The sequence below is a fragment of the Mus caroli genome, chromosome 17, assembly GCF_900094665.2.
Source record: "Mus caroli chromosome 17, CAROLI_EIJ_v1.1, whole genome shotgun sequence".
NCBI classification, from domain to species: domain Eukaryota; kingdom Metazoa; phylum Chordata; class Mammalia; order Rodentia; family Muridae; genus Mus; species Mus caroli.
In genome coordinates, this window is record NC_034586.1 from 43,370,554 (window position 1) to 43,382,718 (window position 12,165).

Genomic DNA, 12,165 nt, shown 5'->3' on the forward strand with positions numbered 1-12,165 from the left:
AAAAAAAAAAAAAGAAATAAGGGTTTTTTACCTGCTCCGCACACACTCGGTGGCTGAGAGCTCCAGGGGCCAGGAAGGCTTTTCCCATAGGTTTGGCCTTGTTTCTCTAACTGCACCTGGTTTTTATATTACTTCCACACACTGTCTTGCTCAGCTCCCAGCACAGAGTGGGCATGAATCACCACCGCTGTCTGTGTAGCCCAGGCTTGCCCCTTTCTTCACTGCCCCCTTGACATCCCCTGTCAGGTGCTCCAGGAACTAATCTTTTTCCTGCACCGCCTGACCACCACAAGCCGGGACTATGCGGTGATACTAAACCAGCTAGGAGCCCGGGACGCCATCTCCAAAGTCCTGGAAAAGCACCGAGGGAAACTGGAGTTGGCTCAGGAGCTGCGGGATATGGTGTTCAAGTGTGAGAAGCATGCCCACCTCTACCGGAAACTCACCACCAACATCCTGGGCGGTTGCATCCAGGTCAGGAGGGAGGGCAGGAGGAGGGAGGGCAGTGGAGGTTCTGAGCTACCTAAGAACATGGATGTTGAGAAGTGCCAGGGGATCGGGTGCCCGCTTGAGTGAGCCTGGAGATGTTGGGGTGCCTGCTCGTGTGAGCCTGGAGACGTTCATCCCCTTACGGTTTGACCTTTCCTCCATTTGTGTCTTGCCTGAGCCTTATGTCCCTCCTTTCTCTGATGTTCCGGCTCCAGATGGTCCTGGGTCAGATTGAAGAACACAGACGAACCCACCGGCCCATCCAAATCCCTTTCTTTGATGTGTTTCTCAAATATCTGTGCCAGGGTTAGTGTCTGTTCCCAACCTGTTTAATTTAGCATCACCGGTTTTCCCCTTTGTCTGTACCAGGGCTATGACCTTTCCCCCTCCCCCGCTCCCCCAGGCTCCAGTGAGGAAATGAAGAAAAACAGGTACTGGGAGAAGGTGGAGGTGTCCTCCAACCCACAGCGGGCCAGCAGGCTGACGGACCGCAACCCCAAGACTTACTGGGAGTCCAGTGGCAGGTCTGGCTCCCACTTCATCACCTTACACATGCGCCCAGGTGTCATCATCAGGTAAGGAGCTCCCACAGGCACTCATGGATGGCCCTGCACTGTGTTGGTCCTGCCAGAGTCACCTGGGCTCTTGAATGTGGGCGCGATGGATTCCAATTCCCATTGGTGCTTCCTCCCCTGCTCCAGGCAGCTGACTCTACTGGTGGCTGGCGAGGACTCAAGCTACATGCCAGCCTGGGTAGTGGTATGCGGGGGCAACAGCATCAAGTCCATTAATAAAGAACTCAATACGGTAAGGAGCCCTATGCCTTGGCCCACCCCTGTAGGCCCTCTCTTCCCTTCTAAGTCTAAGCTCCTAACCCCTAGATATAATGAGCCCCACACAGACTAGCCTGTTATCCTTGCGCCTATGTGAGGGCACTAAAGCCCCTTTGTCAGGAGCCCTGTGTCCCCCCGGGGTGGAAGATGGAGGGATTTGCAAGAGAGCTAGAGCTGATGTGGCTGTTATTAGTAACTCTGTCTACACATGAGGAGGTGATAGCCCTCTCTGCCCCTCACCAGGTAAACGTGATGCCCTCTGCCAGCCGGGTGACCCTCCTGGAGAACCTGACCCGCTTCTGGCCCATCATCCAAATCCGAATAAAGCGCTGCCAGCAGGTGGGGTGTGAGGACTGCTGCAGGTCTCTGAGCCCCCAGCCAGATGACAAAACCCAGATGTCTGTCACCAAACTATCCCATGGCAGCCCTGAGCCTGATGATGCCTTTAGAGTTTGAGCCGGGGTTTGGGGGTGGTTTAAAGGGCAAAGCCCATGCCAAGGAGGATGTGGGGCCAGCTACAGGTCTTGTGTGTAACAGGGTGGCATTAACACGCGCATCCGGGGCCTGGAGGTGCTGGGCCCCAAGCCCACCTTCTGGCCAGTGTTCCGAGAGCAACTGTGCCGGCACACACGCCTCTTCTACATGGTTCGGGCCCAGGCATGGAGTCAGGACATAGCAGAGGACCGCCGGAGCCTCCTGCACTTGAGTTCTAGGTATGTGAAAGCTTGCATGTGTGTCTGTGTGGCAGGTCAGGTTCATGGACTCTGGGTGGGTCCTGAGGAGGCCTGGAGACGGATCTGTTCTAGGGCTTGGGGAAGGTCAAAGCCTTCTGAGGGGAGGGGATGACGGAAAGAGAAGATAAGAGATCTCTCTGAGTGCAGAGGGAAGCATCCTGCTAGTCCAGGGCTCCTCTGAAAGATTGCCCCGGGTGCTGGGTGCGTGCTGAGTCACTAAGCCTTAGGGTCCGAACTCTTCCTTCTCCTCCCCAGGCTAAATGGGGCTCTGCGCCATGAACAGAATTTTGCAGAGCGCTTCCTTCCTGATATGGAGGCTGCCCAAGCACTGAGCAAGACCTGCTGGGAGGCGCTGGTCAGCCCCCTGGTGCAGAACATCACGTCTCCCGGTAACCTCAGTATGTGTGTATGTGTGTGTGTGTGTGTGTGTGAGACCTCCATCCCCACATCATCCAGGCCGGACTGCTCCTCTCCCTGCGTCACTTTGTATGGTTGGCTTTTCGCTGTCCCTTGGTGAGCTCAACCTCTCCACTTCCCCAGAGAGACAAGCCATCCTTAGGTGTGTTATTCTCACCCTCCAGATGAGGACAGCACCAGCTCCTTGGGCTGGCTGCTGGATCAGTACCTGGGATGCAGGGAGGCTGCCTACAATCCCCAGAGCCGGGCCGCAGCTTTCTCCTCCCGGGTTCGCCGCCTTACCCACCTCCTGGTCCATGTGGAGCCCCGTGAGGCCGCACCCCCGGTGGTGGCCATCCCTCGATCCAGTGAGTCCTGGGGACTCCAACAGGAGCTCCACCCCACTCATGAGTCCCCACTCTGCTCCCCACACCCCCATGCCCACATGTCCAGGCTGTCCATCTTCTGTGTGTTACTCCATTCATGAACATCATAGCATGCTGGGAAAGGTCTTCAGGGCTCATCCTCGGGACCTTGAGGGGCCGTCGGTCCTGGCCTTCTGACACTTTTCTCACTCCACAGAGGGCAGGAACAGAATCCATGACTGGAGCTACTTGATCACCCGGGGCCTTCCAAGTAGCATCATGAAGAACCTGACCCGCTGCTGGCGGTCTGTGGTGGAGGAGCAGGTGGGCAGCCACAGGTGTGGAGTTGGGGGGTGGGACTCTGTGGTGGCCCCACATTGGATGCCTCCTCATGCCCCTTCCCCTTCCTCTCAGATGAACAAGTTTCTGACCTCATCCTGGAAAGACGATGATTTCGTACCCCGCTATTGCGAGCGCTATTACGTCCTGCAGAAGTCCAGCTCGGAGCTGTTTGGGCCACGAGCTGCCTTCTTGCTGGCAATGCGGAATGGCTGTGCTGATGCTGTGCTGAGGCTCCCTTTCCTCAGGGCCGCCCATGTAAGTCCCTTCCTGTATCTTACCTGGCCCTCTCCCTATAAACTCTCCCCTGCCTTCCCAAAGTGGACCACCCAGTCTCTCTTCTGTGATGAGCAGATCCTTTGGATATGACCATACATTGAAAACTAGGGGGAAAAAATCATGGTATGCAGCAGATAGAGAGAGAGATAGAGAGAGAGAGAGAGATCCCCAACATGTATCTCTGGTTGGTCTCTTGGCCTTGAACTCAGAGGTCCACCTGCATAGGCTTCCCAAGTGCTGGAATTAAAGGTGTCAAGCTACCATGCCACTTCTTTCAAAGGCAGGGTCTCACGTATCCCAGTCTGGTCTTTTTTTTTTTTTTTTTTTTTGGTTTTTCGAGACAGGGTTTCTCTGTATATCTCTGGCTGTCCTGGAACTCACTCTGTAGACCAGGCTGGCCTCGAACTCAGAAATCCGCCTGCCTCTCTGCCTCCCGAGTGCTGGGATTAAAAGCATGCGCCACCATGCTCGGCCCCCCAGTTTGGTCTTAAACTTACAGTGTAGTCCAAGAATGACTGTGTACTTCTGATCTTGCCTCTATTTCCTGAGCGCCAGCATTTCAGGCACGTACCATTCATTATCCCTGTTTATGTGGTGGTAGGGATTGAACCCAGGACCTTAGCAAGCAAGCACTCTAGCTATACTCCCCACCCCTTCCTAATTCCTAATCCTTCTGCCTCCATCTCTCAAGGGCTAGGATCATAGATGTGTGCTACCATGTCTACTTGATCTCTTTGATTTTGAGTTATTTGATTTGTAGACACAGTTTGGCAGGGAGGGCATGGGGGCTGAATTTTCAGTTGTTAATACTGCTGACCTGCTCATCTGTTAATGTAAGTGTCTGTCAGGCTGCAGCAGCTGTAGCTCTGTGGGACTGTGTGTGCTCCTTATTCCTGATTCCTTCCAGTACCTCTTGAAGAGGGTGGTGGAAGAAGCTGACCGGTGGATGACAGAGGTGGTCATCCATACCTGCTTTCTCTGCCCTTCTCCTTCTCTTTCTCTGCCCTTCCCCTGGCTCACTCACCCGTGGTTTTCTTACACTCTCCACTCAGGTGAGCGAGCAGTTTGCTCGGCACATTGACCAGAGGATCCAAGGCAGTAGGATGGGTGGAGCCCGGGGAATGGAGATGCTGGCACAGTTGCAGCGATGCCTGGAGTCTGTCCTGATTTTCTCTCCCCTGGAGATAGCCACCACCTTTGAGCATTACTACCAGTGAGTTTAGATCTGATCTTCCTGCCTCTATGGGGTAGAACATGGGGAAGGCAGGCTGGCTGTTTTGGGGCAGGGCCAGCTCACATGGCCTGAATCTAATATACAGGCAGGCCAGAGTGAGAACCTGGGCTATGCTGGCGCCCACACTGAGACCTGGCCTGGCTGTGTGCGCTGCAGGCACTACATGGCTGACCGTCTCCTGAGCGTAGGCTCCAGCTGGCTGGAGGGGGCCGTGCTGGAGCAGATCGGTCCCTGCTTCCCCAGCCGTCTTCCCCAGCAGATGCTACAGAGCCTGAACGTCTCAGAGGAGCTGCAACGTCAGTTCCACGTTTACCAGCTGCAGCAGCTGGATCAGGAGCTCCTGAAGCTGGAAGACACAGAAAAGAAGATACAGGTGGGTCCCAGGGAAGGGCCACGCGGGGAGCAAGTAGCCTTGAACATCCTGTGAACTCCGTTCCCCTTCCAGGTGGCCCATGAGGACAGTGGCAGAGAGGACAAGAGCAAGAAGGAAGAAGCCATTGGAGAGGCCGCGGCTGTGGCTATGGCAGAGGAGGAGGAGCAAGGGAAGAAGGAGGATGGCGAGGAGGAAGGAGAGGGAGAGGATGAGGAGGAAGAGCGCTATTATAAAGGAACAATGCCAGAAGTGTGTGTACTCGTTCTGACGCCACGCTTCTGGCCTGTCGCCTCCGTCTGCCAAATGCTCAACCCGGCAACGTGCCTGCCCGCATATCTGCGGGGGACCATAAACCACTACACCAACTTTTACAGCAAGCGTAAGCGTCTGGAAAGAGGGCCTTGGCCTGGGCTGAGGGACAGGGTAGGCTCCTAAGAAAGGGACCTGAAGTTGGGGTAGATGCTGAGGCTAGAAACCTGGATGACTACAAACATGGCCTCTCAGCCTGCCCATGTTCAGGAGGAACAGGATACAGGAGATACGTTCCCTTTTGGGGGACAGAATGGCTGTGTGGGGAAGTGGAAGGGCTATAAGTTTTAGCTGGAGTCCAGACCGAAGGAATCTCTTAGGAATTGGGAGGAATACAGTCAGACTTCTTCTAAGAGAGGCCATAAGAGCGAGCTTAGGGTGGGTGTGTGGCCGGGCATGGTTGAGTACATTATTAATCCAGAGAATTCCAGAGGTAGTCAGTTGGATCTTTAAAGAGTTTTGAATCTAGCCTGGTCTGCAGAGTGAACTGTAAATCAGCCAGAGCTACATAAAGAGACCCTCTCAGAAAATAGAAAGAGAGGGTGTGAGATTCCTTCCTGATTGGTCACATTTAGTTCCCAAAGTATTCACTGGGCATCAGATTCTAGCCTGGGCAACAAGAGCAGGTGAAGAGTGGAGCCCCCCCCCCCCGCCCCCCCAGGAGTCACCAGACAAGCAGGAGGGCAAACCTTCCTGGCTCAATTCTGTCTGTGCATAATTCAGAGGGCATGGCTGCAGCCTGCTTGGCACAGACTGACTCCTTGTTAGCCAAGGCTTTTTAGGGAAGCTGAGATCAGAAGCCACCGTGCCCGGAAGTCCTGCCTTGGTCTCTATACTGCAGAGACCAGCAAGGCAAAGCTTGACCAACAGAGCGTGCCCTCCCCCCTTCCCTTCCTCCCATCTCTCACCTGGCATTTCTCCAGGTCAGAGCCGCTCCAGCTTAGAGAAAGAGCCACAGAGGCGGCTGCAGTGGACCTGGCAGGGCCGGGCAGAAGTGCAGTTCGGGGATCAGATTCTGCATGTGTCCACAGTACAGATGTGGCTGCTGCTGCATCTCAACAACCAAAAGGTGGCCTGTCCCTCTGCCTGCCCTTCCTATTCACTTCTGTTCTCTTGCCTCCATCCTCCCCAGCTCACCCCCTGGGAGGATCTAAACACTTTGTATCTCTTCTAAGGAGGTGTCTGTTGAGAGCCTGCAGGCTATCTCGGAGCTCCCTCCAGATGTGCTTCACAGGGCCATCGGGCCTCTCACCTCATCAAGAGGTCCCTTGGACCTGTTGGAGCAGAAGAACGTACCAGGAGGTATGCACTCAGGGCCAAGGCAGACTGCTCTGAGTCAGGAATCGGCTTCCCAGGGCCCTCCCTAGGCAAGTGACCGATGTTTCTTACAGGGGTGCTCAAGATTCGAGATGACAGTGAGGAACCCAGGCCGAGGAGGGGCAACGTGTGGCTGATCCCACCTCAGACATACCTACAAGCTGAGGCTGAAGAAGGCCGGAACATGGAGAAGAGAAGGAATCTTCTGAATTGCCTTGTGGTCCGAATCCTCAAGGCTCATGGGGATGAAGGCTTGCATGTTGACCGGCTCGTCTATCTGGTAGGCAGTGGTGGGCATGGCCATGGGGGAGATGCCCACAGGTGATGGTAGGCATGGCCATGGGAGAGATGCCCACAGGTGATGGTGGGCTCCTATTTGAAGTGTCTAACTCACGGTGCAGCCTCTCAGTGTGTGACACGTGTTCCAGAATGTGTGACTGACACAGAAGACAGTGGTAAGGACTGTGTTTTTGACCTGTCCTTTCCTTCTGACCCTGCTATCAGGTGCTAGAAGCGTGGGAGAAAGGCCCATGTCCTCCTAGGGGTCTTGTCAGCAGCCTTGGCAGGGGAGCAACCTGCAGGAGCTCTGATGTCCTCTCCTGTATCCTGCACCTCCTGGTCAAGGGCACGCTGAGACGCCATGACGACCGGCCACAGGTGCTGTACTATGCAGTCCCTGTAACTGTGATGGAGCCCCACATGGAGTCCCTGAACCCTGGCTCATCAGGCCCCAATCCACCCCTTACCTTCCACACCCTGCAGATTCGATCCCGGGGTGTGCCTTACGCCTCCTGCACTGATACCCACACCTTTTCCACTTTCCGGTAGCCCTGGATATGGGGTTAGGGGTAGGTGAGGCTGGGGCTTTCTACAGAAAATAAAATGCTGGAATTTGAAGCTATGACCTGTATGGGACTGCTAGAGATCGGTGAATGGGGCATGGGGACTCCAGTTGATGGGGAAGGGGGCCTCTGGCATGGAAGCAGCCTCTTGACACATCAGGAGTCTTGTCAAGGTCTGGGAAGGTGGATTAGAGAGCAAAGGAAATGTCAGGTGTGTCAACAGCTAAGACTGGATCTCGGTCCCTCCTTGGAGGCTATGGCTAGGACTCTGACCATGCAGGCTACACATACAAGTCCACTTGGCCACCTTCTTCGCAGTTTGGGCAGGTTATCAAACACGGCATCTTTGCCCTCATTTGTAGCTGGAGAGAAGTGACTAAGAAGTGACTAGTCAGTCTGTGTCTGTTTTAGCCACCACTCCCAGTGCTAGCTGCCCTCACTGGGGCCTACCCTGAGTAAAGGTGACACAGGGGAGAGACCTCTACAAGCACCCAAAGCGCGACCACCTTCTGCTGATAGCTTAGGACCTGGTCAGCTAACATCCTAGAAGGGAGTATGGCTTCTCTCTGCCTCCCACACACTGCTCCATGTCGCCGTCTTCACCCTTAGCCTCCCCCTCAGGTTAAGCAGAGCTGCACAGCTTGTCCTTGGGTTCCTGCCTCCTGCTAATCCCAGGCAAGCCTGCTGCTTTAGTGCTGGCTGCCCTGGACCCCCACACATGAATCAGGGTAGAACAGTCTAGAAAACGCAGTGCCAGGAGCACTCTCGTTTCAGCAGAGGTACAGAAGGAAGAGTCTTCATTCCTGAAGTTCATCAATAATGAGAGAAAAAAACAAAACAAAACAAAAAACAGGGAAGAGGGCGAATAGGAATCAGGTGGCGAGGGAGGGCACAAAGGCCAAACTGAAGGAGCTGGTTGCCACCAGGAACAGCTCTGGAGTAGAGGAAGGGCACAGGGGGCCAGGGCTTTGGAAGGATGATGGTGTGCAGACCAAGCAACCAGAAGGCACGGGAGTAAGGGCGTCTAGCTTGGCAGGGCCACAGGGCTGTCTTGCTGTGTCCTACCGGTCCCCTGATACCTTTGGCCTTAAGTTAGCCCGTGACTGTCTAGAAAGGCCGGCATCCAGACAGGTTAGAACATGTGTGCTGGCACCCAGACAGGTTAGAATATGTGTAGGCTCAGGGTACATGGAAGTTTCCTGTCATTGTCACCTAGGAGATGTCCCTGCTTCACAGCAGACCACAGCTAGCTTTTCATAAGCCCAAATCATACTTTTGGTTTTCTCGGACACAACCTTGAAATGTTAGCTGAGGCTGTCCTAGAACTTATGGATTCTGAGCTGACCTCAAACTCATTTCATCCTCTCAAAATACTGGGATTACAAATGTATGTCCTATGCCCACTACAGCTAGTGGCAAGCATTCAGCAGCTCAGAATCACCCAGAACTCGAGTTCCAGGGGATCTGGCCTCTGAGCTCCCAGGTACGCAAACATACGTGCAGGCAAAATACCCAAATACCCATACTTTACCTATAAAGTAAAATATGCATTTATTTTATGCATATGAGTACACTGTCACTCTCTTTAGACACATGAGAAGAGGGCATCAGATCCCATTACCAATGGTTGTGAGCCACCATGTGATTGCTTGGAATTGAACTCAAGACCTCTGGAAGAGCAGTCAGTGGTCCAGCCCAAAATAAAATAATTTTAAGATTTAAGGAATAATAAATCCTTAGCTCACTCATCATTAAGAAAACAAGAAATGAGCCGGGNNTGGTGGCGCACNCCTTTAATCCCAGCACTCGGGAGGCAGAGGCAGGCNGATTTNTGAGTTCGAGGCCAGCCTGGTCTACAAAGTGAGTTCCAGGACAGCCAGGGCTATACAGAGAAACCCTGTCTTGAAAAACAAAACAAGACAACAAGAAATTCCTCACCCATACAATACTATGAAAACAAACCCTAGCTAGCCACTCTCATATGAAAATCTCAATTGAAGAAAACAATCTATTCTGGGCCTTAAGAGGAACATACATAGAACTAGTGAGTTTTTATGCGGACTTGACACAGGGAGGATCATCTGGGAAGAAGAAATCTTAATTGAGAACATGCTCCTATAGGGTTGGTCTTTAGGCAGAGCTGTTGGACACGCTCTTGACTGGTGGCTGATCTAAGAGGGTCCAGGTCACTGTGGGTGGTGCCAGCCCTGGGCAGGTGGCCCGGGTGGTATAAGAAAGCAGGCTGACGCCAGGCACTGCTGGCGCACACCTTTAATCCTAGCACTTGATAGGCAGAGGCAGGCAGATCTAGGACAGCCTGGTTTACAGAGTGAGTTCCAGGATAGTCAGGGCTACAGAGAAACCATGTCTTGACAAACTTGAAAAAAACAAGGAAAGAGAGAAAATTAAAAGATGGCACAAGCCAAGTAGAGCAAGCCAGTAGACAGAGTTCCTCCCGGTCTCTACTCAGTTCCTGCCTTGAATTCTCCTGACTTCCCTTCATGACAGACTGCAAGCTGTGAGCTGAAATAAACCATTCCCTCCTCAGATTGCTTTTGGCTGTGGTGTTTTATCACAGCAGTAAAAAGCTAACCAAGACATGCACATACCATCATAGTGACTTCCTTTATGCAGAATGTCCCAAGGGTGTATGTGATGGCATACACATCCTAAAATGGAGCAAGACACACTGCTGCAGCAAATGCTCTCTCTGCCTCACTACATACGGGCCCAGAAGCCAGGGGCCCACTGACCATGGACTGAAGCCTCGCGGCGACACACTAGCAAGCATACTGCCTCCCACGTCCCACTCTATCCACCGCAGGGCTGATTCACCCTTTAGACATCTTTTCAGGGCCCACATTTAAGATGGAGGGCCTTGTGATCTGACTTCTCATACTGCAGACCCCCACATTTGGCCTACTGAAACAATAGTTCTAGGTCTTCCATTAAAAACAAAAAGCAGGCTGGAAAGATGGCTCAGAGATTACCTGTGCTTGGTCCCCAGCACCCGCACTGGACAGCTCACTAGTCTTGTAACCCCAGCTCCATGGGGAAGCCAATGCTTACCTGAAGGCCCCCCGCACTCGTGTGCACACACACAACTGAAAACCAACAACCAACAACAACAACAAAACAGGCTAGGCAGTGCTGGTGCACGCCTTAAGTTCTTTCTTTCTTTTTTTTTTTTTTTTAAAGATTTATTTATTTATTCTATGTAAGTACATTGTAGCTGTCTTCAGATACCCCAGAAAAGGGAGTCAGATCTCATTACGGATGGTTGTGAGCCACCATGTGGTTGCTGGGATTTGAACTTAGAACCTTCGGAAGAGCAGTCGGGTGCTCTTACCAGCTGAGCCATCTCACCAGCCCTTTTTTTTTTTTAATGCCTTAAGTTCTTAAGTTCTAGTGCTCAAGAGGCAGAGGCAGGCAGATTCCTGTGAGTTTGAGGTCAGCCTGGTCTACAGAGGAAGTTCCAGGACAGCCAGGGTTGTAGACAAACCCTGTCTTGAAAAAACAAACAACAACAACAACACAGAATAAAACAAGGAGAAACAGGCTTGTTTCCAAAGTGGCTCTTCTGTGAAGTCCCTGACCTGAAAGCTCACATGACCACAGCCACGCCCCCTCTTCATTTGAGTCACTGGCTTAAGGCAAGGCTGGGATGAGACCATGAGACCAGATGTTCATGGACGAGATTCCAGAGAGAGGAGGTGTGACATGGAAGGAAGGCGGAGGTCTGGCTGCTGTGCAGCCCTAGCACAGTCCAAGAGCACGCTGGTCTTCCGAGCCAGCCTAGGTCAGTGGTAGTCAGTCATCATGCTTGCTTCTGAGCAGGAAAAGATCCCGACCTGGCCAAGCCCAGCCCCGTCTGTTCCCACATATCAGGTCTCCTGGGACAGTTCTTACTACTCCTTGCTCAGCGGGAGGTGCCTCCTGTCCTTGCCTGCGTTCCGCCGCCTCTTTCGACTCAGGAAACTCTCCAGCTTCTTGCTGCGTCTCAGCTCCTTGAACTTCTCAGCCAGGGCCAGCTGCCGCTGCTCAGCTACACAAGAAGCAAGCAAGCTGGTGAGTGACGGAGCCTCAGTTCCTGACCCGACACCGGGAACCCTTTATGTTGAGCCACCCTGGTGGGAGCTCACGGGTGTATGAGGGACAGACACACCTTGTTGTATGTCCTGCTGCTGATCACACAACTCTGTGGGCGCTAGGCAAGGAGCTACAGCACTAGTCCAGTATGCCGGCCTTTTTTTCCCCCTAGTGCTAGAAACTGAATCCAGGTCTTCACTCATCCTAGACAAGTGTGGTACACTGAGCTATCGAGTACTGCTACCTAAACAAACTTTCTTTTCTTTTTTAAAAATTTATTTGTTATTATATCTAACTACACTGTAGCTGTCTTCAGATGCACCAGAAGAGGACGTCAGATCTGATTACAGATGGTGACTTGAACTCAGGACCTTTGAAAAAGCAGTTGGTGCTCTGTCTTAGTCAGGGTTTCTATTCCTGCACAAACATCATGACCAAGAAGCAAGTTGGGGAGGAAAGGGTTTATTCAGCTTACACTTCCATACTGCTGTTCATCACCAAAGGAAGTCAGGACTAGAACTAAAGCAGGTCAGGAAGCAGGAGCTGATGCAGAAGCCATGGAGGGA

At 52.8% G+C, this 12,165-nt stretch overlaps 2 protein-coding genes across 6 annotated transcripts in view; one reads left to right on the forward strand and one right to left on the reverse strand.

The window, feature by feature from the left end:
- The window catches only part of Cul7 (cullin 7), a 14,131-nt gene extending 6,562 nt beyond the window's left edge, over positions 1–7,569 (forward strand). Inside the window, exons 10-26 of the mRNA XM_021149047.1 lie at positions 247–474; positions 705–795; positions 893–1,064; positions 1,191–1,296; positions 1,566–1,661; positions 1,860–2,035; positions 2,312–2,445; positions 2,638–2,820; positions 3,035–3,141; positions 3,232–3,414; positions 4,488–4,648; positions 4,826–5,042; positions 5,115–5,421; positions 6,275–6,420; positions 6,527–6,653; positions 6,743–6,948; positions 7,173–7,569. Of these exons, the coding sequence (XP_021004706.1) occupies positions 247–474; positions 705–795; positions 893–1,064; positions 1,191–1,296; positions 1,566–1,661; positions 1,860–2,035; positions 2,312–2,445; positions 2,638–2,820; positions 3,035–3,141; positions 3,232–3,414; positions 4,488–4,648; positions 4,826–5,042; positions 5,115–5,421; positions 6,275–6,420; positions 6,527–6,653; positions 6,743–6,948; positions 7,173–7,496 (2,964 nt within the window). The 3' untranslated portion in view covers positions 7,497–7,569. The remainder of the gene's footprint in view (positions 1–246; positions 475–704; positions 796–892; positions 1,065–1,190; positions 1,297–1,565; positions 1,662–1,859; positions 2,036–2,311; positions 2,446–2,637; positions 2,821–3,034; positions 3,142–3,231; positions 3,415–4,487; positions 4,649–4,825; positions 5,043–5,114; positions 5,422–6,274; positions 6,421–6,526; positions 6,654–6,742; positions 6,949–7,172) is intronic.
- Positions 7,570–11,050: 3,481 nt separating this feature from the next.
- Positions 11,051–12,165, reverse strand: part of Rrp36 (ribosomal RNA processing 36) — a 6,818-nt gene continuing 5,703 nt past the window's right edge. For all 5 annotated transcript variants that reach the window (XM_021186275.2, XM_029471590.1, XM_029471589.1 and 2 more), the window contains one exon: positions 11,051–11,555. In XM_021186275.2, coding sequence (XP_021041934.1) covers positions 11,419–11,555 — 137 coding nt within the window. In that variant the 3' untranslated portion in view covers positions 11,051–11,418. The remainder of the gene's footprint in view (positions 11,556–12,165) is intronic.